The 26,908-nt window shown below is 41.3% G+C and overlaps 2 protein-coding genes and 1 pseudogene across 3 annotated transcripts in view; 2 read left to right on the forward strand and 1 right to left on the reverse strand.

Annotated features, from left to right (window-relative positions):
• WDFY2 (WD repeat and FYVE domain containing 2) overlaps positions 1-8,468 on the forward strand; it is a 73,634-nt gene extending 65,166 nt beyond the window's left edge. The window contains exon 13 of the transcript XR_001920487.2: positions 7,895-8,468. The gene's annotated coding sequence lies outside the window, so the exon portion shown is untranslated. The remainder of the gene's footprint in view (positions 1-7,894) is intronic.
• Positions 1-26,908, reverse strand: part of DHRS12 (dehydrogenase/reductase 12) — a 38,149-nt gene that overhangs the window by 3,101 nt on the left and 8,140 nt on the right. Inside the window, exons 4-10 of one of the 2 annotated variants that reach the window (XM_018071153.2) lie at positions 23,557-23,649; positions 22,157-22,238; positions 12,180-12,241; positions 11,340-11,444; positions 10,707-10,797; positions 9,229-9,366; positions 3,528-6,661 (exon numbers count right to left, since the gene is read on the reverse strand). In XM_018071153.2, the coding sequence (XP_017926642.2) occupies positions 6,534-6,661; positions 9,229-9,366; positions 10,707-10,797; positions 11,340-11,444; positions 12,180-12,241; positions 22,157-22,238; positions 23,557-23,649 (699 nt within the window). In that variant the 3' untranslated portion in view covers positions 3,528-6,533. Of the gene's footprint in view, positions 1-3,527; positions 6,662-9,228; positions 9,367-10,706; positions 10,798-11,339; positions 11,445-12,179; positions 12,242-22,156; positions 22,239-23,556; positions 23,650-26,908 lie in introns of those variants that run through there. The other variant, XM_029961004.1, reaches the window with a different exon arrangement.
• Positions 25,921-26,035, forward strand: LOC112841038 (annotated as a pseudogene).

Consider the following 26,908-nt stretch of genomic DNA (forward strand, 5'->3'; position numbering starts at 1 on the left):
GGGAAAAAAAAGTATTAAGTATCTTTTTTTAAATCTAAACTGCTAACAAATTAGTTACTAACAAATTAGCAAATATTACCTATGTCTGTCCTCGCTGGTCTTAACAGGATTTGGGTAACAATGACCAAAATTCTGTTCTGTAGCACAGAGGAAATAGGCCTATTTGGCCTATGTGTGGTTTTACAGGCCATGTCCTTTCCAGAAGACCACATGGAGCACCTGGCATGTTTTCAGTTAGGACTTAGAAGACTTTGTTTCTATGTGTGACAATTGTGTGTAACAGTAACAACAAACTTGATCCTTTTTGCAGGATGCATTGTCCCATCAGTGGAGACCTCTTGTGTAATATTGAGGAAGACAGATTTTTCTCTTCAAAACTGCATCCTGTGAATTTTGGCAGGAACTCTTTGCTCTTCGGAATTAAAAAAGTGGTCCTTAGTTTGACAATAACCTGAAGTTCTGGAAGTTGAGATCACAGAATCACAGAATATGCTGAGTTGGAAGGGACCCACAAGGATCATGGAGTCCAACCCTTAGCCTTGCACAGGACCATCCCCAAGAGTCACACCATGTGCCTGAGAGTATCGTCCAAACGCTTCTTGAACTCTGTCAGGCTTGGTGCTGTGACCACTTCCCTGGGGAGTCTGTTCCAGTGCCCAACCCCCCTCTGGGTGAAGAACCTTTTTCTAACAGCCAACCTAAACCTCCCCTGACACAATTTCAGGTCATTTCTGTGGGTCCTGTCACCGGTCACCACAGAGAAGTGATCAGTGTCTGCCCCTCCTCTTCCCCTCATGAGGAAGTTGTGGACTGCAATGAGGTCTCCCCTCAGTCTCCTATTCTCCAGGCTGAACAGAACAAGTGACCTCAGCTGCTCCTCATATGGCTTCCCCTCCAGACCCTTCACCATCTTCATTGCCCTTCTTTGGATTAACTTTGTGTGGTCATATGTGACTTTTCATTGCATTTTCCCAGTTTGGGGATTTTTCCCTTTTGACCTGTCTTTGGCCATCTCTGAAATTTTGTTTGCTGCAAGGACACATTGTACTCCTCAGAACAGAAAGAGATTGAGTTCAATAGAAATTGCTGCCAAGTGGGGACATTAAACTCAAACCCAAATGAAAACAAAAGAGTGCAGTCTCCTTGCAAAGTCTTTGCAAAGAACAGATACCAGGAGAGAAATGTTATCAGCATACAAAGAAAAAAAAAAGCCAGTAGTATAGAAATGAATATTCATCAGAACTGTACAAAGCCAAACCATCCCCCATCCCAACACTGTAAGCTGACTAGCAGCCCTGGTCAGGATCCAGAAGCCACAAAGAACATAGAGTTCTTCTAGTAGATTGAGTCAATGAAGATCTGACTTCAATTTCTTGTTCTTTGGTTTAATAGCCAAATAGTATCTCCCTCAAGCAGTGTTGTGAGAACTGCATTAAATGTGTAAGCACTTCAACATTAAAATGGTGAGGAAGAGACACATCACTACTGAGATGGTGCAGAAGAGGTGATGGGCCTTACAATTATAGTTTTGCCTCTCTCCAGTTCCTAAACATCAAATAACCTGCATTTATCAAAGAGTTTATCACCTTGGTACTTACATTTCAGATCAGGGCTTCTTTCAGATGTGAAAGACCCACTGCTGTCACCCCTATTTTGTCCCATCTCAAGAAAATTCTGTGGGGTTGCCACGGCCAAGTAATTAAGAAATTTTCACAAATAAATAAGTGCACAAACTTACTTGCTACATCCTTGTCACTAGCACTAGTTTTAGGTGTGGTTTAGTTTTCCAAGGGCCAAGCATTGCTTTTGACTCTTCTTGGAAACTTAAGTTCACCATACTGACCAATATCTTGTGGGCTTCGTTGTCTTTCAGAGAGATTTTATATGAAAAAAAAGTCTTACTGGCTTTTGTTCAGGTCACTGTTTTGTAGGAGTGATGCTCAGTAATTTGACCATCTTTTCCACTGATTTTATTGTAACACTTTCCAGTTCTGTTCCATTGTGTAAATGTCTCCTACACAGCTGAATAAATTGTGATATCTTAACCCCACTAAATTAATTTCTATCAGCTTCTGGCTATGTGTGTAATAGGGAATTTGTTTTTTTGAGTTTTGATTGGACTCATTCACCTGCCTCTTCTGTGAATAGTCATAAAACTGGCAACTGTTCTACTGATGTGTCCTTTCCCATGATGAATTCTCCCCCCAAGCACCTGGCAGGGGGTGAGCAGCCCAAGGGAAGCAGGGTGTTTGGGCAGTGGAGGAATTGCACAGTTTATGCATCACTTCAAGGCTCCCTGTGGATTCTGAAATGGAAAGGGAAGATGCTCAAGATTTGTAACCATCAAGGAAAATGGCACTTCCTGGGGCCTCTCTCCCTGAAGTTTGAATCAGTGCAGGTTTTACTGCTCTTCCTCTGTTTGGACAATATTTTTACCTGTGAAATAGCACTGGCACTGCTGGTACAGCAAAGGTTTGAGTTGTTTCTCATGGCAGCAGGGTAGAAACCTGTCCTGCTGAAGACTTTTGGCCAGGCTGACACTATTTATCTTTGTAAAACTGAGCATTAGCTTTTGTTTTGAGAGAAAACAAACTTCCTTCACAGGAATACATCATTTTTCCTCAAGTTTATCTGATGGCTCCCTCTAGAACATAAATACTGACCTACTTCACAAATTGCAGTTCTTGGATTTGGTCACATTTAGTCCCAGAAGTGTTTTTGTTGCACTTGCTTCTAATCACTCAGTGCCTTTTCAAAGCTTTCTTTCTCTGATTGTCTAGATCAGTGCTTTTTTGGATGACTGCAGGAATATGGAGTTTTCAAGTTGTCTTATTTGCATTTCAAAATTATCTCCTGTAATCAGTCAATGCATCTGCCCCAGTGTGCCCAGAACCTCTCCCAACAAAGCAAGAGATGTAAGCTTGAGACAAACAGGGAAAATACTGTGAGCTGAGCCAGGAAAGATCTGAAGCTTTGCTCTGCCAGTCAGTGGTAACAGCCAGTTTAAAAAGACAGTGGGTAGATGCTGACCAGCATTAATTCTACTAAGCAGGATCTCGTGTCATGAGATGGGGTGCTTTATTTTTGCAGGGAGGGTGAGAGAGCAACACAGAGAGGAACTTATGGATTAAATTGCTTTATAGCTGCCCTCCTCCACTGGAGTCAATTACCATAAGGTTGTTAGAATAACTCCATATTCACTACCCACTCACCAAGTTAAACACTGGTTAATGAAAACTACTACTGCTCCAACTGTCATGTCTTTTAGAAAGGCTCTGTCATAATAAAAATACAATCAGTGACTGGACTGACAATTGAAATGGCTGGGACTGTCCCCCACCAAATAAATTTACGCTGAAGTTTGCAGCACTGACTTAAGTCAAGCTACACTGAAGTCTATAGCAGAACTCCCTTCTTTGAGCCCAGGCAGTGCATGTTCAACATCCCACCTGAGTCATGTTTACTGGCAAGCGGTGTCCCTGCTCACATCTTGTTCCCAGTGAATGGAACACAGAAGCTGGTGCATGTGTTGGTGCAAATGCAAACAGTTGGTATTTGCAGTTTACTCCAAAATAGTGAGGTATATGTGGAAATGCCCTGCTATTCAAAGGCAAACAACAAACATTTGTTTATACCTTTAATCAATCACAGGTTGGTTTTGTTTGGGTTTTTTTTAAACAATGAATAAACATCATCCCAGAAATGTAACTTAAGAGGAAATGCAGTTGACAAAATTGCCCGATAAACTGACCTCCTAAAATTTTCATCCAAGACAAAAACCAGAAGTTGCAGTTGCCCCACATCACTGCAGTCAGTCCCACTATCCATGGGCAGTACCCTTCCATCAACACATGGGGAAATGACTGGCTCCACATGTCGTCTGTGGTGATACATTTCTCTGTGCAAAATCCAGGAGAGCAAAAACTTCCCAAATACATGACTTCAGCAAATGATGAAAAATGTGAAAGCCTTCAGAAGGGGAATAATTAACAATCGAGGTCAGAATCATATAAGCCTCAAAGCTGCCACAAGAAGTGTTAGGTTGAGTGTGGACAGGGAAGGGCAGCAAGAGCAGCTGCTGTGCTTGTTCTGCTCCTATAAACCAAGTGTGTGCAGAAGTCCCCAGCATGCACTGCTTAGCAAGGATTTGTGACACCTTCTCTTTCTCTGTCACTGGATGCCATTTTTCTTTTGCCCATAAAGCTTTATAAGTGGCACTAAATGTATTTACTTTCATGAAGGTACAAGTCATTCTGAATTGCATTAACACAAAGCCTCTCGCTGGCTTACAAGCCACATGCTGCGTTTGCTCTTGTGGAATCAGGCTGAAATAAAGCATCATCAGGACCATTATACCAAAGTGTGTGAGACTCTGGATTTTGTTTCTAATTGCTGTTCCTGTGTTCTAGTTCTTTTTAAATCACAAGCGCTCTTAAACCATAGCATGTTGCTCTTTTACACTGTGACCAACTTTGATTAAAGCAGTTTTCTGAGCTCTGGCTTCATTTTTAAGCTGTGACTAAAATGAAAAACACAGGCCATTCAAATACATCAGTGCAGAATGTGGACTAAAATGTGTTATATATATATATAGATATATATAGCACATTTTTTTTATTTTTATGAACTATTTAAATACCAGTCATTAAACTTCTTCTGTACTGCAGAGCTGAGAAGCCACTTAACTACTTGATAATGCAAATGTTTTTATTAGCCTTGCAGCTACTGGATTAAGAAATGTAGTTATTATATATGCTTCCAGCTATACTCTTGTTTTGGGTAACTGTATTTAACAGCTGGAACTACAGAAAATGTTAATACCACACTTGTAGTAAATAAACCTCTGTACAAGCCTTGCTGTTGTTTTCTTTCACTGTAAGTTTACAAATGAAGTTATAAGTGAAGCAATAGTTTGAACGCTGACCCAGCCTCTTCAGGAAGCGCTGTGACAGCCTCACTTGTTTCAGCACTGCTTATCATGGGAAAGCTTATTTCAGGGCCTCTCTGACAGTAAAGTCTTTATTTCCAAGGAGACTGATAATAGGCTGAAAAGAGAAGTTTTTTCTTAAATTGATACTTTATGGGAGGTCTTTGAATAATTAGTAAATGCCATCAGCCAGGAGGGTATCTTTGGGGAAATAAAAGTATGTAAAGCAGATATAAGGAGCTCTCCCACACCCATCTGCAGGACCTTAGCTACCAGTCACTGCAGAGACCTCAAGAACACCTGTGTTATATTTGTGTCTAAGTTGTTTGTCCTACCACACTGGTCTGAGCCATGTGTGAAACAGTGTGACCAGTTGTCTGAGTTCTATAGGCAGTTGGCTTATAAACACAGTCATGAGAAAATGTGTTACCACTGCTTTGCAGTAAATCTGAAATAAGTAAGACAAAATGAATCCCACCTGAGTGTCTTAGTCTGAGATGTCTTTACCATTAGTAGAAAGATGTAGGACTGTAGGTGATGTTTCTTAAACTAGATTCAGTAAATCCCTCTGAAAAAGCCTGTTTTCTCTCTACGCACTTTACAGTGAGAATCCCAGTGAGTAATTCAAATGTCCACAGATCAAGTAAGATGAATCCCATCCTCTAGGTCTGAAAGTAAACAGATGCAGACAAAATACAACCCTCTCATCAGGAGGTGGACTTCACCTCTAAAACCTGTGCCCCACAGTGTTCCTTTCCCCCTCTTCATCCATCCATAATGATACAGCAATTCCCTTTAATCTTTTGCAGAAATGGCAAGCATATACAGCTTAGTGTGTTATTTCTTTTCATGCTGACAGTCATACAGCCATTTCCCTGCTGGATCCAGCCCTGTCTGGGTGTGTTATGTGTTGAGACCTCCTACTTCATGGTATCTTGACATAAATGGGATAATATTCAGCCCTGGCTCCATAAAGGAATGTGGAAGGCGTTTGGCAGTGTTCCTAAATTCTTGCTGCTTAAACATGAGTAAGCAGATCATTTCTGCATACCAGCACTGATTTATGGAAACTGAAGGCCGTGAGGAATTCCTCTATTTAAACTAAGCAGACACTGCAAGAGAGTTTCTGCATTCCCAGTTATAGGTTTGAGCCCAGTCAATCCTCATGCAGTGAATGACGCCACCAACCCGTCAAATGCAGCGGTTAAATGTTGTTTAAAAGATTTCCCACTTCTTTCCTTAAGTCTTTCACAAAGGCTACTGAAAGAACACTCCTCTGCATTTCTCTGTGCTGAATGTTTTAAATTATTCTGAGTAACTTTACAAAGTCTTGGGTTTTATTTTAATGCCTCCCAATTTTTCTTCCAATTCAAAGAACACAACCTGAGTGCATCTTGAGACAGCAGGTGCATATTCACAATAGGAGAGACTCGGTAGCAGAAAAAAATGACACAGGAACCACTCTCCCCCATTATGAAAACACCTGAACCCAATTAATTTTTAACAGGCCTATGGCATCCTAATTCCACTCAACAGCAGGGGTACTACAGCAGGTGTGTTACTGTGTAATTAGAAGCTTTATCGTTACACTGTGTCAGCAATGACACTAAGTTCCTGGCAAACTCAATCTAAAATTCTGGGAGAACTCTTCCAGCACTGCCATTAGCTTCTCCTCATCCTCCAGTGGACTGTGGGTGCTTGCCAGGGGTAAGTGTGTAGCGACTGGCTGCCTGTCTGTAAGGAAAAAAAAAAAATCCAGATGGGTACATTTAACTTTCTCTTCTAGCAGAAAGGATATTTTTCTGCTAGACTCTGTACTTCTCAAACATACCTCACGGTTTTGAAGTCAGGAAACATACCTTCTAGGAACCTGTAAATAATGTTAAGCATACCTCCTAAACCAGAAATTAAACTAATTCAATTTGTATTCTGGAACTATTTTTCTTCAACACAATGTGACAGACAGTGGAGCAAGATCCCATTTGCAGCTAGGGACAGTGCAAGAAAAAGGTGGCTTTATAGTAGGTTTGCACCTGTTCCCTGTCACTAGTGCAACACCTGTAGGCAAAGAGCAATAGCTGGAGACTGTTGCTGCAGGCAGAGGGTACTTTTGCAGCATGAGACGGGGTTTCCTTGCCTCCTGGTTAATGTTTCTAGTGCTACTCAAATCTCCAGCTGGAACTTAGTAGTTAGGATTATTTTCAATTTTAAAATGCTTACTTTCATCCTTAGAAATAACAGTTAAATTCTAAATGCCCAGAAACTTGAGCTGATTGATCAGTTGCTGTAAGTAACATGTATCCAAGATGTCTGACCAAATTTGCTCAGTTCGATGTTTTACTTAGTTTTCCAAGTCTCATACTCCTCACTCCCTCTGTGTAAATATAGCTGTATCACCACCCATTCTAAGGGACTTTTCCATCCAAAACCACGGTATCTAGAGCCCAGGTACCTTATGACAATGCCATCAGGTCTCTATGGAACAACAGTCAGAGCACTAGTGAAGCACCGTTAGTCTATTTAGCAAGTCCAACTTCCAAAGCAGCCAGCTGAGATGAATTGAACAAGCTGTTGCAACCCTGGGCTGCAGATTTCACTGCAAACTTATCAGGCTGCCATCAGGCTTCCCAGGAGAGCAGAGACGTTTGCTCTCTTAAGAGCAAATGTTGTAACTGGCTGCACACACCACATAACTTCTCATGGAAAACTGAGGGGAGAGAAACATGCAGAGGAACATTCCCTTCTCCAGTGAATATGAACTGCTTCCTACCTAACCACAGCACTTCAAGTAGACTGTGCTAAAGTTTGGGAACTATGTGCGAAAGCCAAGTTCAGCATCGCAGAGAGGATGCTTCTAGTCTTTGGAAAGCAAGTCTCTGTCAAACATTTTTTATTTATTTTGGCACATGCAGATAATTCTGGTAGTACTAGTCATGTTCTCACTTCCTTTTATTTTTTTTTCCTCAGGAAAAAAAAATGCTGGCTTTAGTTTGGTCTCAGAGGGAACAGAATAAAAGAGAATGGAGAAAATGGAGGGAAGCTGTGACTGAGTTGGAAAATGGCTGCCTAGGACCAGAAGCACGGCATCTGTGGTAAAGTGCTCCTGCACACCAAACCCTTTACTGAAAAAGCCTGAAAAGTGCCCATACGAAGCTGTGGCTTCCAAAGGGCAGCAGCAGAGAGAAATAAATTACTTCACTATTTGATAGGCATGGGACACAGACACAAGACCTCTCTTGCAGCCTTAAGAGCAGTCATGCCAGGACAACAGCTCTCAAAAGTCAATAGCTATAGCTAAAGAGCCAAGGTGTGTTCCCTAAAGCTGGGAATAGAAAAAGGCCAAAGGCAAGAGCCTGGTGGAATTATGATCTAGAGAAACAACAACTGAGCAGAAGCATCAGGACCAGAAGAAGGTGATCAGAGTAAGAAAAAGGCAAAGCCTAGTTCTACAAAGAAGGCTGACCAGATGGGATGTGTGGTTTCCACATGCACCACATGCTGACATGAAAAAGGTCTGGTTAAATTTCTGTCAGCCAACCCTGTGTGACAGAAGGGACAATGTCGACCCTTCTGTCCCTGTCTGTGGGACAGAAGGGACAATGTCGACCCAACTCTGGAAGTCTGAGCTTCCTGCATGCTTCATATAGAAATTTGGTGAATCAGGATTTGAGTGCCACATCCAACAGAAGTACTGAGCTTCTGTAAGCAATTACCCTGACCTTCTTCTTTCTGGACTGACCTGCTTCACCATGGAGGCATCCACACTTCCAGCTGCTCCTACAAAGATGCCTGTCATTTGCCTAGGAGAAAAGAAAGGCTCTACCACACTTTTCCACCCCCTATTCTCACAGTGCCAAAAATGCCACTGTGCTCAAGTCTCTGCCCAGCATTAGAGAAAGGGGGAATTGGCAGTTTTAGCTAGCATGGAATAGTAGGAAGAACAAGTCAAAGCAAAGCCATCTCCCAGTGCTCTGTGAGAAGGATGCTCATTTCCTAGCATCATAAAAGATGTTGTTTGACTGCTGTGATTCACATTCCCTATTGATTTAAAAAATCCCCAACCCTCCCTAAAGAAATGCTTTGAAGTCTCTATCAGCTACTTTGGAGGACAAAAGCAGAATCATAACTTAACATAACGTTCACTTGAACCTTTAGTCTTGTAACGATTTTGAGAAATGCTTTATCCTTTGATCAAGTTGCCTGGTCCAGCCTTCATCCCTTTCCAGGCCAGACAGGGATCCTACAGTTCAGGCAGCTGAGGGATCTCCACTGCTATTCAATGTAAGACACTGCCTCCTTACCTTGGAAGAACAAGCCGCTCGGTAACTTGGTTGCCTCAGCTGATACTGCCAACCACACCACAGTGTCAGCTCCCTGGGCCTCTGTGCGCAGGGAGTTCTTCATCCTCTCGTAGAAGTCTGGCATTGACGACCTCACGGCTAGAAAGAATAACAGTGGAATGGTGGTCTGCCACGCAAGGCTTCTTTGATTTAAAAAAAAAAAAAAAAAAAAAAAAGAACAGCTTAAAATTGCCATTCTGAGTGTAGGAAGAAGAGAAGGCACCTTGCAGTTTTTGGAAGAAAATGAGTATTTCCCAATAGCAGGGAGTATGATGGCTTGCGGGAGAACAGCGCTAAGCTGCCACATGATCCATCAGTTGTTCGTTTGGGCCAAATGACAGGGACAAAACTAGTAGGAGCTGAGAACAGGACCAGTGAGAGGTTCCTGTGCCAATTCCATTCTAAACTGTAAAGACTACAAACATTGGCAAAACAGAAATTCCAAAAAATGAGTATTCTAATGGGATTTTTAGCTCTTATTTTCTCATCAGTTTTAGGAAACCAGTTGCAGCATTGCATTAAAAAACTGTATGGTGAACACTACCTAGACCAACTGCATAATTCCTGTCTAAACTCTGGTTTCATTTCATTGTGTCCAACAATCCTGCAGGTGTTTATTTTTGGGGGTTGGAGAGTTTTTTAACTTAGGGGTGGGATAACTTTATGGTTCATTAGGTTTGAAATTCCCAAAGGCAGTGCAAAAATAAATGTATTTCAAAGAAAAAGAAATACCAGGATATTTAGTTGGAACAGGCGATTTTCAAGCATAAAGTAGACAGGGTAAATGCTTTCATCATCAAAAGCAAATTTGGGAAACTACATCCCTATAAAAGACCTAGAGATGGGACTGCTATTCTGCATCCCAAGCTTGGGCGCTGGAGGTGGTAACATATTGGGGAATGCAACATTCATACTGGATAATTGATGCTGGCCTACCCGCTGAGGCACAGTCACTGAAGAACAGCTGCAGCTCAGACAAAGAGCTGTCTGGACAAACTGCTTCTTGACAGCAGTAAATGTTTAGAGGAAGAGTAGAGGAACAGGGCTTGCACAGGGGTGCATTCTCCATTTTCCTACATGCCCTCATGAATTCCCAATGTCTGCATGTTGGTACTTAGAGAGTGCCTTTAACATCTGTGCATTTAACAGTTCCACTACAAATGTAACTTCAAGGTTACCTTAAAGATCTAGGGCTCTGCTGTGCATTTGTGCAGGGCTGGAAACATTCATTGCCCATTATTATTCTCTGGATGTACACAGATAGCAGGCACTGTGCAGAATAGAGCTTCCATGGGGATACAAAACTACCTCTAGCACCAGTTTGGAGAGAAGAATTACTGCACCTGTTGGAAAAATCTACCAGGAAGTTTCACGTCTCTTGCTTTTAGACTAATCCTGAAAAGAAAAAAAATATAGTCAGAATGGGAAGCAGATGTTACCTGGAGTGTCTGCCCAGCCGGGGTGCATTACGGAGAAATGGATGTTCCTGTGAGCTTTTGCCCAGTGTTCCGTCAAGACAACTTGCTGTCTCTAGGATAGAGCAACAAGAGCCAGACTAGCATTGAGTTCAACAGCCTGTTCACCTAAGTGGTTCCCAGGGAAATAAACTACATCAAATGTGCTGTAAACACCAGAGCATTTATGTATAGCAGAAATACATCCTTGCTCATCCTGACTAGATTTACTGGTTAATTTCATCAGAGACCACCACAGTCATTGCCATCCATATCCTGGCCACAAGCTTATTTATAAAGCAGTAGCACTGCTTTTTATTGACCACATCTACTTGCTGCAGACTGTAGGCAAGAACTAAGCAGGCAGACAGGGTTCATCAGCTAAAGACAGTTTTCCCCCTTGAGACTTCTATCACATCAAATGAAAATTCAGCCATGCTCTTCATGCAAGATGTATGCACTCACAAGGGTATGCCAGCACACTTCTGAAGATTATTGCCCATGTGCCTCTATATGGGTTGGATGCAATGGGAAAGCAACAGGCTTTTTGCAAAGCTGATGGTCTGAGCTGCTTAGCAAACAAGTGCTGGGCTTTGCTTTCAATACCATGGACTGTACCTTGTTCTGTGCATACACCATAGTTCCATCAAATGTCCCATTTTCCGACTGCAAGTCAGATATGTTTAATTTTTGAACTAGCATGCCCCCAGAAGAGACAGTTATCTGTAATGAAATGAATGAAAAGCAAATGAATGAAAAGCAAAACCAGGAACTCCCCACAATTGCATTCATGCATGAAATGAGGTCTTCAGGCCATATTTGAAAGTCCGTAGGGAGCAGGATTCTTCTGCATACTCTTTGCACTATGCTTGTGCTCATGTGTGGAGCATACCTGAAGATGAGGTGGAAGAAATACAATTTTTTTTAGGAAGTGATTTTCATTCAAAGTGGTGTTGATTCATTTGGAGGATTCTGTGCTTCTTCCTTTTGAAAAGTAATGGGGAGAAAGAAAGTAGCAGAACAGCACTATTTGTATTTTGTTTCTTTAGCATTTACAGAAACTAACTAGAAAACAAGAGGCCATACAACACTTGGGAAATATAATTTTAAAAAATGCACTTGCTGTCTTATTTTACACCAAGATCTGTAAAGTTATTTTAAGCCTATACTCCTGTTGTAGGTATTTTGCACCCTGCTGCAAGAGGTAACTTGCCTTAAGGAAAGTAAAAGGGTAAGTTTCCAAATGAAGTGTTTTACTCTGTTTTCCAATGAAGGGTTGAGAGCAGCAAGCAGGAGCTTCGCCTTGGAGAAGGAGGTGGTTGTTAGCAAAATCCAAGAGGATTCTGAGATGCTTACAGCATTATAACTAATTCTGCATTCCTAGTACAAAGAACTGCTGTCACAAACCAGAAGGTAAGCACTGTAAAACACCCCGTTTAAACAGTATTACAGACTCACCACTCTGGCATCAGCTTCTTTTCCCAGGAGGGGCAGCAGGGCAGTTGTCAGGATGTATGTACCTAAAAGACAGATAGGCACCAACATTAACTTTTCTTTTTAAAAATGCTTTCTTCTCCACCCACCTTCTATAACAACCCAAAACCCAAAGTCTCTGAAACCTGATCTGAATTTGACAATGATTTTTTTTTTACTGCTTTACCTGCAATGTGCCAACTCAACTTGCAGTGGTTCATGTTGCCGTTTACTTAGCAAAAAGCACATCCATTATTTTGTAGACTTTCATGTTTATTGTACCTATAGACCAAACTGCTCACTACATTCAGTCATGAACCTGAAGGCAAAATGGTTCAGATATGGAATTCCTTGGATGGGGGGAGGTGATGCCAGTGAAGAAACAGGGAATGCATTTCCCCCCCACCAAGTGTGGCAGATATACACAGATCTAGGCCAGGTCACAAATGAGAGAAGAAAACTGTGCTTCACACTTGCATTTCTTAGGACTCTGCATATGCACTTAAGAGTCGTCCATTTTTGCCCTCTCACTGTGAAATCACTCAGAGTACACTGACACTTTTGATTTGTGTTGCACACAAAAACCACCTCTTAAATCCCCAGCATGACCATTACAGAAGATATGGAATCCTTGGGGGGAAAAATATTAATGCTGCTTGCCCAAGGCTAAGCTAAGATTACTTGGGGAAACTTAACTGTGTCCTTCCCTGCTTTAATCATGTTTGTTTAGCATAGAGTTGTGCACACCACACAAATATATTCCATTACAGCTGTTACCATGACCGGCAAAGTTTGTTATTCCCATCAGTGTGCAACTGTTAGTGTATTTGATTCAGACACATAGACACACCTAGTGATGTTTCACCCACTTGACTGCAACACAAAGATTTTGCTTGGTTTTATCTCTTCAGAGATTTTTTTTTTTCCATTTAAAATATATTTTAAAAAGTTCTGTTTAATTAAAAGTTAATCTAGCCCCATTTAGTCTAGCGTTTCTGCATCTATTTCCCTCTCATGCCTTTACAAATGGCTCTAGTTCAATAATTCTATGTCAGAGATAAATGCATTTTTTTCCATGAGCAACTGAGGCCATGTTTTTCATTAGGCATGAAGACTTGAGCATGTCTTTATAACTTCTCTTCCACACAGACAATGAGATCACCCAATTAAAATACAGAAAAAAAGAAAAAAAGAAAAAAAGAAAAACTACCAAAATCAAGCATGTTACATGCTTGGTGAACAAACTGTTCAGTTCCCCTGTCAGTTACAGCAGTCTTCATTTTCTCTATATAATCAGAAGCACGTTCATAGGCACATAATATATCTAAAACCCCGGCAAATCAAACAAAGCCAATACACAGCAGATGAGTAAATGCAGCCTGTCTTCAGCAGAAAATGCAAGCAAAGGCAGTTGCCAGTGAATAACGAGAGCCCGAACGTCTCCCCTGGTGGTGGCGGGGAGACTGAGCGATGACATCATTAGGACAAGAACTACCAGTGCCTGTCATGGGAGACTGCCACGCTGCCGCGACGGAAAAAAAGAAAAGAAAAAAATCACTTCAGTACAAGCTGAGAGCCTGAATTACACGTTGTTTTGCTATGGATTCTTCAAAATGCAAAGTAGCATTATGTCTTGGTTAAATAAGCTGCATCTCCTAAAGGCAGAGCTGCAATGCACCAGCTATGACGATGCTCGATTTTACTGTCCTGCAGATTACTTTACACTTTTAAGGGGCTTCATGTTGATTTGTTAATTCCAAAAAGCTGCAAAGATGAATACATTAACGTTGCCTCATTAACAACTGAGTTTTGTTTTGGTTTCCAGCTGGAGGGGAGAAATGTTTCATGCCAGAAATCCTGCTTAGAGCAACTACAGCTTGTCAGAAGTTTATGTGCTTATTTAAAACCACAAACTAACTGCAATGCCAGTGTCTCCTCTCTTCCTCAAGTTTATTAAGAATTTGGTAAATCCCACAAAGCCAGAGCATTCTATCTTTTTGCCCCATAAAACCACTTGCTCATTTGCTTTGAGACAGAGCACAAACAGAATAGTTTTGATCCCAGCTTCCTTTCCTATGGTAAGCAACAGCATCTCAAAACACCCACAGATGCAATGCATCAGGCATTAAGGCTGAAGCATATAATCTCACCCACTACTAAATATTTCACCAACTACTGTCCCTGTTTTAAGGGTTTGAACACAAACTCCTTACTGCTTTAACAAATATACTTGGATGTTATACGTTCTTATTTGCCTGGGCTGGTCTGTTAGGCAAAACAGGCTGCACAAGAAATTAGAACAGTAATAGCAGAATAGATATACCTTATAATAAGGTTTATTGTGGGTTGGAATACATCATGATCACTTGAAACTTCCACATTTTTTATTCAGGCAGATAGGAAGGACACTCAGTAGAGCCAGTGCAGAGGCCTGGCACAGCCATGTACCTCACGGCAGGTATTTTGTCAAGCACAGCTATATCGCAGCATGCAGCAACACAGAAATTAATTTCTAAGTACAAGGGGAAGCTGCAAATGAATGCATTGCCTGCCACAGTCCTTATAAAAACATGGATTGTATTAACACTATAGGAAAAAAAAAAGGAAATTTTTCTGATTAAAAAAAACCAAACAAACAACTTTGCAAGCAAAACCAGGACTGATTTCGTAGAAGAAACTAATATTCACCTCTGCCCCTACTTAAGGAAATCAAGGTAATATCCAAATTGTATATCCTTTTGCCAGTATTTGAGTATTAATACCAATGTACTGGATATCAGCCCTTCCAAAATGAACACTTGAGCATTCTAGTACCTTTCCTTGATATAAAAATAATTTTTGTCTGTTAAAGGAGAAACCTCCTCCCATGAAGCTTAGTTAAAAAAGGTAAAGCATATCAAATGTGACTAATGCTTAATTATCACTGTGTTCAAACTGTACAGATTTTTTGAGGTTTCTTTTTTATTTAATAGTTTAACACAAAAGTACGTGAAAGGAAAGGTGACGATCAGTGGAGATGTGCCTTGCACTAAAAGCATTAAGCACTGGGTATCTTGGTGATCCTGTTCCTTCCCTGAGAGGACCTTCATGGTTCTGTCAGAAACAAAGGAATACCTTTTTTTCCCCAGAAAAAAAAGGACTGCCAGTATTCCTGGGGGATTCTGGAGAAAGCACATCCCCATCTTGAGCACATACTCTGTGAATGGAGATGCTCAGCCTTGAGGCCACCACATTTCCCAGTGCCTGTTCCACAGCAGTTGTATCCATGACAGAGCAGGAATTGAGAGCCCTCTAGGATACATAGCAACTGAGAGCAGAATGTTTCTGTCTGAACAGTTCTCCTGGACTACAGCCCATTTCTTGCACAGGTCTGAGTGCCTGTGGAAAAGAGCAGGCTACTTTGAGTTACAGCAGAAAATCGAGCAGCAGCCTCTTGCTCACACACATCTCCAGCCCAGCAGCAGGCAGGGAGCTGTGAGTGCACCCACAGGCAGTGCTGGACATATGGCTGTAATACCTGCATCTAGGACTGTGTGACATCATCATTTCCTGTCATTGGAAGGTATAATGTCTACATGGCCCAAAAGATTGTCTCCCACTCACCAGTGTAACAGGGGAAGGGGCAGGGGCGGGGGGGGAAATCAGTGAAATGGTATATAGCATTTCCCTTTGAAAAGAAGTATTTTCTGTGACACAAAGGAGTCCAGCAAGATGAATTTAGGAGTTTGCTCAGAAGCAGCAGGAATGCAGAAGGTGAGTCCAGTCTATCACACTCACATACAGGATTTTGTCTTGCCCTCAATGAACTCTGCCAAGGTGAAGAGCTCACTAGCAAAACCTACTGGACAAGGTTCTGTATAATGAAGTTTGACACAGTACCTGCTTGCCCTGTTCTCTCCAGTTAGAAAGGCTCCTGGGATTGATGTACAACTTCTTTTAAAGATAAACAGCCTCTGCAACATCAGCTTTGCTTTGGAAAAATTACTGTAAACTCTATGTCCTGAAGCTGAACTCACATAATAGGAAATCACATATAATACAGTGTAATTAAAACTTTCCTACAGAGCAACTCCACCATTACGCATCATTAAACCAACTGTATCATATGGTAAAGTAGACAGCGTGGGTTGCCAGTCTATGCATTACACATAGTCATTCCACATAAAAGTATTGAGCATGGCATTTTATAGGAACACATTTTGTTCATACACACTCCCTCACAAGTGCTGATCATATTCATGTTTATTTAAGTTTCATATTTACTTGCTAAATAAAAAAAAAAAAAAAAACAAAACACCAAAAATATTGAATCACCATACATTCCCTTGTGGCCTGTTTTGTAATTGCTCCACTTGCTCTGAGATCTTCTCAATTTAGTTGAGTTATCCAATATTGTGCTCTAATTAATAACTCCCATTTTTGACTTCACAGAGTGAGCTATTCTGTCAAGCTGGATAAGTACTAATTCAGTGGTTTCACAATCACAGAGTGAATCATTAATGATGTAAGTGTAGAAAATGAGGCACTGTTATAGAGATAAACATTCAATTCATATCATCAGTTGTTTTAAAAAAAGCCCAAAAAACTATAAAAACCAGCCTGTCTGCTTCATAAACTCCTAAACAGAATTATGCTACCTCTCCCATGACCTGATGTAGAAGCTGAAGGGACTGTATGCAAAACACTACTTTTAGGTCTTGAGGAAAGGTGCGTGTTCTTGCAACAGTTATTTCACTGTGGATCTCACAACATGAACAAACCAAAAGCTATCCTAGTGCAAGGGACAGCAGTCTACAGTGTATTAGACATTAGTCTTTCCCCCAGAAGGCTACAAATGTAGAACATGAAACCAAGCAAAATAAAGAACAGCCCTAACAGAAAATACAAACAAACACTGTGAATGTAGATTTCCAAACTGCTGGTGTTGTAAATGAGCTTTAGTCTGCTAAAACCTGGAAGCCTCCTTAGGATTCACATATTTCAGACTTAAAAATCAACAGGATATCACATTTAATAATAGTACATCAACACAGTCTGCTTTACAGATTTAACGTGACCCTAAAACCTGTACTTTAGAAATCAATTTTAAAGAAAATTATGGTTTCAGCAGAAGTAATACTGTAAAGCCACTACCTGTTTATAACACCAAATTAATTGATGATGCAATTATTCTAGACGCAAGTGTCTTGGTGGATTCTAGAATGTTTTTTGCTTGATGTTCTATCTGGCAATCAGTGGCAAATTGCTGGTGAGGTTTCTAAGCCTGCTAACATTCAGAGAAGGGCAGGCAGCCAGCACCCATACTCAGTGAAGTTTTTCATCTGCCTGAGCTCTGCAGTATTAGTAGGAACAGTGTTATTTCGACTGTGAAAAAAAGTGGGAACAAAAAAAAACCAACCAACCACCAAAAAACTTCTATTGTACAGATTTCAATGGCTCATTCGTCTGGTAAAAATCAGATAAACTGGCTTGCTTTTCTTGAGTCCAAGTAAAAATACACAAAAAACCCCCAACAAACAAACTGACATTCTTCCTTGACCTGGTTATCTTTTCAAGCCTACAATTTATGCAGTTCTTAGTCTCAGATATCCCTGAGACTCTTTCCTGAGTACAAGCTCAGGAATGAAGATTTTAGTGTGCTGTCTCTGAGGGTCAATTCCAATGCACTAGCAATAACAGAGTATGTAGGAAGAGTCAATAAACATGAAAGACAAAACAAAGGTTTACATTTCCCTCAAATTACAAAGCTCAGCTCAATAAGGGTTCCTCTGTGTCCTGGGAACCTAGGCTTTAGTACAGCTACTGGATGTGCAATTATATTAAACCTTATCCTTTCAGGTGGCATCTCTCATCTGTAAGTCTCAAAGCTCTTTAGAAAGAAAACTGGTATCACACTCTCCTTTTCACAGGTGAGATTGTCTTGCCAAAGATCAGGCATTGAACTTATGGCAGACTGGCAGCTGATATCCAAGTTGTTTGACTTCCAAGTAATTCAGAACACAGTTGATCAGGCTCCACCGGCTTGTGTGAAACACCAGTTAGATACAGTAAATGTGTAGGGAAGAGACTGACAAATACCCATACAGGTTGGGGACTTTGCCATAGATGGGCTGTACTGCTACTGTGATAGATAAACATCTTATTTCCTCTGGCTCTACTGCTTCTTGTGCAGAGAATAAATGTATATGTCTATATATTATTAAAACATGAGAGCACATTAGATTGAAGAAAAGGTGCATACTGGGAGCATCATTTATTTATCTCTGAGTGTGTTTTAGCATCCTCTTGGCTGGTAAGTAGCAATAAAAATGTAACATATATGCCATTTTTCCATGTCAAGAAGGAAGATGTGTTGAGTAAAAGTAAAGTCAGGCAGGCTATAAAATAGAGGAACAAAGATTGTTTCAGCTAAATGTCTGGTGCTTTAATGAGGACATGCTGCTTTTGCTGACATGTGCTTATCAATGCTGACATTTTTTTCTAAAATTACTAAATAGGGCCATCTTTAATAGTCTTTGCTGGGAGTTATACTAAAACAAGTAAAATAAAATTAAATAAAAAAAAATGTTGACTCAGAAGTTTGCAAGTCTCATCAGATGAAATGATTGCTTGTTGCTGCCCAACTCCCAGATACAACCCTGAGTACATGGTCAGCCCACAGGAAGAAATGTAAGGGTAACATCACAAACTAAAGAATACAAAAATAAAAATCTGCCCATCAGGATTGGCAGCTCCCCAGGAAACCTGCCCGCATCACCCCAAGCCAGTCACTCCATTTCGTACTGAGGGTGTGTTTCAATCAGCAAAGTGCTATTTCAGACTCATGTCTGGTTAGTGTTCCCACATTTGAGTCTGAGTGCTCCACAGCTGTTCTGCTCTCTACACCTTCACTGAGCTCCAACAATCAGTCAACAATTCTTGAGGCTCTAGCAGGGAAAAAAGGAACAGTATTTCATTTGACACTAACAACAGAATCATGACAAGCCACACAGTGTTTGAGCCTGATCCCCATTCTAAGGATGCTACAGGCACCAGCACAGATGCAGCTGCCACTGCCTGCTCAAAGCAGCTTAGAGTTTGAACTTGAATATCAGACAAACCATACAAAGCCTGAACTTTCAACCTGCATTTTGCATATTCCTGACCTTCACCCACCTGCATATTCTGGCAACATCAGAGAGGATTGTACATGTACTATTTCAGTTGCTGTCCTCAATTAGCCAGTCAGCAGTGTTTTACATTAAAGGAATTTTACTTCCTATTCCAACCAGTATTAAATTTGTATATATGCAGTCCTTTTTGTCCCATATACACCCAAGAAAAGATCAAGATAAAAAATGTGTTTCACAAGGTACATGATCAATTAGAACTGAACTCTTGGCATCCATTATGCTCAGAAATGGACTAACAGATCAGTTACGAGGGAAATATTCCTAGAGTGAATTTAAAAGCTCCACAGCATTTCAGACACCTAAAAGAGTAAATTTACCGCTTATAGAAGCGTTAATCAGATATCAGATACAGAATTCAAAGACTCTGTTGTGCATTTAAAGCTTTTGATATTTCAGAGTCTTGCATTATTAGACAGTTACAACCTACATGCTCCTTTACTAGACCAGAGCTAAGATCCAGGGTAGAAGTAAACAGTGAAAGAAGATCTGCAAAAGATACTGATATTATTCTATCTTGTTTCTGCAGAGATCATTCAAGCATTTCCGTGCTGCTACCGAGGGGAACAACTGCAGATTTTCTAAACAGGGGTCTTGAGCCCACACCACCCTTCAGGCTTTAGTGCTGCTGGGACAGAGAGGGGAATTTAATTTGTCCTCTCAGACCACATGCTAGTTTACAGCCAACCTATATACCAGCCATACCTAATTTAGCCAAGTTTTTCTCTGGGAACCTATAACCACAGGTAGTTACTGACAGAGAAATAACTTCTCCAAAGTGAAGCACACCCAAAGGCATCTCATGCTTGGGAAAATAACACAGCATCTACTCTGAGAGGTGTTTCTCCAAACAGCTTTCTCCTACTATGGCTCCAGAAGTTACGATTTATTACCCTATCTGCAATTTTGAACAAAAAAGCATGCACTTTGTAGCACTGGTCCTCCATGTGTGTCTGACCAGCAAGCACAGAAGCTTTCTCTTGTACAGCCAGCCTCTTCCAGCTCAACCAAGTCCCACTCTGTTCTAAGAGATTCAAAATTTAATCCTTATTGTTGTCTAGAGAGAACCGGTCTAAGCAAAGAACCTGGACAACAGAGCATGCCTCACCTCCTTAAACTTCTTATACAACCATGCAGCAAGTGATACACAAATAAATAAAGGAGATCCATAAGTAATATTCACAAAAGATAATACAGGCATTTTCCTAGTTTGCTACAACCATAATTCAGCTTCCTCTGTGCAGCTGTATATCACTAGTGAGGCTGATTTACAGCTGGGAAAGCAGAACTTGCTGCTTCTACTTTTGTGATAAAACATAATTCAAGTGATGCACTAGTACGGTTCATCAGCAATTAACTTCCTCAATGTTTAAAACTAAAGCAAAACAAGCTTTTGCATTCAGACTGTAGTATTTGTTTCACTCTGCTTCTCTCTGAAAGAACTGTACCTTTGCACACTGCTGGATTTTTGTTTGAAAAGCCACAAGAGGGTTAAACTAATTTAAGGTGAATACATTTCTCAGTGCAGAAGTTCTTGTACTTCTGCAGCCAGGGGAAACTTGATGGCAAAATAAAATAATTATGAATTTTTTGACTATGGGAAACAAAAGAATGTTAGCAGAAGATTAGTTTGAAGGAAATGAATCTGTGCCTTTATTCTTGATTTGTCAGTTTAATTTAGTCGGACTAGCAGAAAAAAATAAGTTATATACATTGTATCAGCAAAGCACAGGACATTTATACCTAAAATGTTAGTTTACAAAGCAACACAGGAAAAAGGCTAAGAATAAAAACCAACAGTGGTTTCCAGGTTATGCTAGTTCTATAAATGCCTTATCTTTATAGCCTAAGCTTTCCCCTTCCTCATTCCAGACGCTGATGAACAGGAGAAAAACATGAAGCACCACAGTTCCTCCTTAATGCATCACTTTTGAATATATTAAAGGCAATTTCTTGAGAGAACCACCTACATTGCACAGAGACAGTGTGTCAGGGCTCTTGGTTGATGCAAGCACCACATCTCTCTTTGCCAGAGGTGCAGCTTTCAGCCCTACAGGTATCAGCAGCAGCAGCTCTTCTCTCTGCTGGCTCGTTGTTTGCTCACATCTTTTCCAGGGCTTTTATGGGGGAACTTTCCATTTTCCTTGCCATCTTCCCTGCTCATCCGCATCTCCCCTTTCCTCTTGACTTGCTTCCCTTCACTTGTGCCTCTTACACCATCACGACACAATTCATAGGTTAGGCCCCTTAGACGTGGAGTGCCCGAGACTTGCCCACTACTGCTCTATCACCTGACTAGAGATTACATCTCTTTGAGAGAGTGCAGGGCACTGTATACAGCACAGTCTTCCTACTCAGTGCCTGTCTCACCAAACAGGGCTGTGCAAGCCTACTGACACATTTGAATGTCTCTTTAAATACCTGAACATGCTCCAAGCTCTGTGCAAGCCACAGAAGCACACTTATTACAAAGACCATCATTACCAGCACTGCTTGGAACAAAATTTCCTAGCAAATTTTGAATTATTTAATTAAATCTTATCTGCAGTTGTCCACTGCTGCTATGATAAATAAAGGTGCTGGCAGTAGAACAATTGAAAAATTGAGAAATTAAAAACAATGACACTCCAAACAAGCTGTAATATTTCTTCTTTTCCTTCCCTGCTCCTTCCCTGGCTTAGCACTGGTACAATCCCTCTTTAAGCAGGAATACATTCCTCATGAATCCAGCTATACAAACAGACTTCTGTAACCAAAATAAGTATGTTCCAGAACTAAACAATCCATACTCACCCAAAGTGTTTGTTGCAAAGTTTTTTTCAAGTCCATCTTCAGTTAACTCTCTGTTATTCACCATACATCCTGCATTGTTGATCTGTAAAACAACTCCTTTAAACAAAATAATCTACACAAATGTCTACAAGGAAATCCACATGTACAAGCAGTCAATGTTAGTTTGCTGGGTTTTGACACTGCAACACAAAGCTACAGCCTGTTTCAATAAACCATGCTATTCCAAGTCACTCTATGGCTGATCATAGAGCTTTCTCACAAAAGAAAGAATCCCCAGAGAAATGGCTCACCACAGATGTATTACACTAAGAACCAACAGTCCTCAGTGCCTTACCCCAAGTCTTTAAACTCTTTTTTCACAGAAAGTAATATGCAAGCATTTTTTATTTTGTAGAAAAAATATTGGAACTTAAATATGCATAATTAAACTGTACAACATGCAGTAGAATGACCCACAGGAACTCCCACCCTCAGCAAAAAAAAACAAATAAGCTCCAAATTTGGCAGGTTATCCAGGTCAGCAGGTTGCTGCTTCATAGTTAGCCCTGAGAAGAGCAGAACTAATTAGCAGAGGTGCTTCATAGTGACTTGGTGTCCTGGTTGTAGGATCCCAGCTTTTCTGTCGAGCTGGCAATTCTGCCCAGATGCCTCACCTGGCTCACACACTGCCAAGAACAGTGCTGCACCACACAGTTGGTATGTACTGTAAGGCACATCCTCATGAACAGCCAGAAGCCTACAAGCTGTGTGCAACCAGCATAAGTTCAGACACACTTCTTTCCCTATTTTACCTTCCAGAGGGAGCTCGAGCTTTTCTTTCTCACCTCAAAACAATATCTGTCCCTACACACCTTCCTGCTCGTTCACTGCCACTCCTCAAAAGCTGTTTTCCCATTTTTATCAGAAGTTCCTCATCTACTAAGCAAGAAAAGAACTGCTCCAGGTACCTCAGCTTTAGAACAGCCCCCTGAGCAAATTTTCACTGCTAAATAAAGGGGAAAGTGTACTGAGCCCCTTACCAACCATGATATTTAACTGTTTGCTCTCTCCCTGGCTCTATTTTAGACTTGTCTTTAGACTTTTCATAAAAGTTTAATCTTTAGGAAGGTCTAGTTTTAAGAGGGACAAAGTAACTAGTAATGGAAGTCAAACAAAAAGTGTGTGATAAGAGTCTCCAAAGATGCAGCTGAAAAAGTACTGCTCTTCTCTCCTCTTGTAGCATATCTTTGTGAACTGAGAATGGACAAGAGCAAACAGACCATGGGGACGCCTGAAAAAACATTTAGAAAAAATTAAGCAGAGAATTGGAAGACAAATTGTGACATCTACATGACCTGTTGGACAAATTAAGAGGCTATGCACTCCAAAGACAGACACAAGGTTTAAGTATGTAAACTTACCAACACATTTAATTTATGTTCATTTCTGAATTTTTCAGCAAACTTCCATACTTCCTTGGGATTAGATATATCCACAACATGCAAGAAGATATTCTAAAAGAAAAGAAACTAACTTATAAATAACAGGGACAGTGAAGAGACCCTTTTCACTGCTTAGGCTTGTCTAGGTGAAAAAGTACTTAAACAGTATGAAAAAAAATATTGTCTCCAGAACACAACTAAAACAGGTTAACATGCACAACTGGGAAATATAATTCTAGTCCTTAATACATGCTTAGTCACTTGATTCAGCTGCTTCTGAGACACAGCTTTTTAATGCCAAAGTTATTAAAAGAGAGTCCTACTTAGATAAATATGTGACAGACAGTCATGCATAGCAGAGAACTAGAAAAATACTGCAAAGCTTGCAAAACTTCAGTTTAAACAATTCATACAGCAGCTTCCTCTTTGGCTGTAAGGAACTTTCCAATGAAATGTTCAAGGTCACAGCATTAGAGAATAATTCAGCTTGGAAGGGACCTCTGGAGGCTGCTTGGCAAACATGGAGATTCAACAGCCTGTCTGAGCCCCCTGCTCAAGTGCTTGATTACCCCCCATGGTGAAAGTTTTTCCTACTATCTACTCAGCATTTTTTTACCCTGTTCTAATCTGTGTTGGCTGCCTCTGGTCCTTTCACTGCAGACCTCCAGGAGAAGCCTAGTACTGTCTTTCCTCCACACTCCCATCACATGGTTGTAGACTACAGTAAGACCCACCTCGGCCTTCTCAACACTGAGCAAAATCAGCCCCCTAGACTCACACTGTACATCACATGTCCCATTTCCCTTGTCACCTGGGCACCCTCCACTGGACTTGCAAGACATCGATGACTTCCTCAACCTGGAGAGTCCAAAACTGGGCACAGGAGTCCTGCTGTGATCTCACAAAGACTTAACAGAGAGGAAGATACACCTCCCTCTGCCTGGTGGCTAGACTCATGTTCACACAGCCTGGGGTGTGTTGTCCTTCCTTGTCACAGGGCACACTGCTCCCTCAGAAACAACCTGTCACCCCCACGTCCCTTTCTGCAAAGCTGCTTTCCAGCCAGCTATGCAAAGACTGCACTCCACACCATCACCTGAGCTGTTAAAGAGATATCATCAACTTTTGCCCCTGTATTGACTCATGGGGGTTGCCACTAAAAATCATTAACAGATCAGCTTTGTTCTGTTGATCATTACTTTCTGAGCCAAATGTTCAGACAGTTTTCCACCCACCTTGTCATCCACAAGTTCAAACTGCATCTCTCCAAAATGGCTACAAGGATAGCATGGGAAAAGCCTTGTCAAACCTCAGGAGCACACTGCTTCCTTCTTGTCCATAGGCAGAGCTATCTCATCAAACGCAGCAATCAGGACAGTCAGTCCAGGTTGGCCCTTGAAAAATTCACACTGTGTTTTCTCAGTCACCTTCCTGTCTTTCATGGCTCTCATGAGGATTTGCTCTGTAGTTTTCTGGGGAGCAAGGTGAGGCTGATCAACTTGTAGTTCCCCAAATTCTGCTTGCCTTTTTTGAAGATGAGTGATTTATCTTTTTCCAGTTAACAGGAAGAACTTCCCACTTTGAAGAGCTTTTCTTTGAAGATCAACCAGCTTTTCCACAGCCTTTTGCTACCAAACAGCTCCATAAAAAACAAAACAAAAATCTTCTTTCCTAAACCCAAATATTGTCATTCTACTATTCATCCTTCTTGTCTGTCTTGATCTTAAATTCCACAATCTCATGACCCCTTCCACCAAGGCAGCTGTTCAAGACTGCTACTGATAGCAAGTCCAGCAGAGATCACCTCTAGCTGGCTTGGCCAACACTCATATAAAAAAAATCATCTTTGATGTTCTCCAGAAATTTCCTGGGTTGTTTATGCCCTGACATGCTGCCAGCAGGTGTCAGGGTGGTTCAAGTGCTCCATGAATACCAGGACCTGTGACCATGGGGCTTCCTCAGACCTCTACAAAGACTTCATCTACTTCCTCTACTTCATCAGGCAGTCTACAGCAGACATCCACCATGATGTCACCCACACTGGTATGACCTCTGCACCTTACCCAAAAGTTCTCAATGGGTCATTACCCATTTCAAAGCAAAGCTTCATGAATTCGAGCCACTGCCTTGCAGAGAGCACTCCTCTTCCTTGACTTTCCAGGTTGTGTTTCTAAAACAGTGTTGTGGTTTAACCTCAGCCAGCAGCCAAGTACCACACAGCCACTCCCACACCATCAGGACTGGGAGAGAATCGGAAGGGTAAAGGCTAGAAAACTCACGGGTTGAGGTAAAGACAGTTTAATAGGGAAAGCAAAAGAAACACACGCAAGCAAAGCAAAACAAGCCCATGGCCATTCCACCCTGAGAATGCCCAGTCTCATCTGATCTTACAAGCTAAGCAGGGTTGGGCCTAGTACTTGGATGGGAGACTGCCTGGGAATACTAGGTGCTGTAGGCTTTTCACAAGGAACTAATCCCCTGCTTCCCAAGGGCAGGCAGGTGTGCAGGAGTGCAGGGCCACATCACACGTAACTGTTACTTGGGAAGACAAAATGCCATCACTCCAAACATCCCCCCCTTCCTCCTTCTTCCCTCCACTTCATAAACTGAGCATGATGTCACATGGTCTGGAATATCCCTTTGGTCAGTTTGTCAACCTGTCCCAACTGTGTCTCCTCCCAACCTCCTATGCATACCTAACTGCCTTGCCAGCATGGCAGTATGAAAAGCAGAAAAGGGTTTGGTTCTGTGTAAGCACTGCTCAGCATTAACAAAAACATCTCTGTATTAGCAACCCTGTCTTCAGCACAAATCCAAAACACAGCCCCATGCTAGCCATTATGAAGAAAATTAACTCTATTCCAGCCAAAAGCAGCACAAAGGGCAAGGGAATACATCTACTCCACCACTCTAGTAATGCCAACCATTTCTCTCTAATCCCAGTGAGATCACAGCTCTGCAATCATGCATGGATTCCTGTGTTTCCTACATCATGTGTATTCATGTATAGGCATCTGAAATGGGCTCCCAGTCATGCTGCTTTCACATGAAAACTGTGAGAGCTTCCTCCATTTTGCAGTCCCCTAGACATTTATTCACTGTCCCTGTGATTACCACCTAATGAAACCAGTTTAAAGTCCTCCTCACTAGCTTAGCAAACCTGCTGGCAAAGACACTCTTGCTCTAATTTGTCATTGCTGCTCAGTAATACTCACTTTTCAGAGGTCAAAGAGGTCATAAAGGCCATAGACAAAGTGACAAAGGCCAAAGTGACACCAGAAGCACATTCAGGTGTTGACCTGCGGGGTGTGTATGCTCCTACTCAAGCCCT

The sequence above is a fragment of the Manacus vitellinus genome, unplaced genomic scaffold (assembly GCF_001715985.3).
Source record: "Manacus vitellinus isolate BGI_N305 unplaced genomic scaffold, ASM171598v3 scaffold_2_pilon, whole genome shotgun sequence".
NCBI classification, from domain to species: Eukaryota; Metazoa; Chordata; class Aves; order Passeriformes; family Pipridae; genus Manacus; species Manacus vitellinus.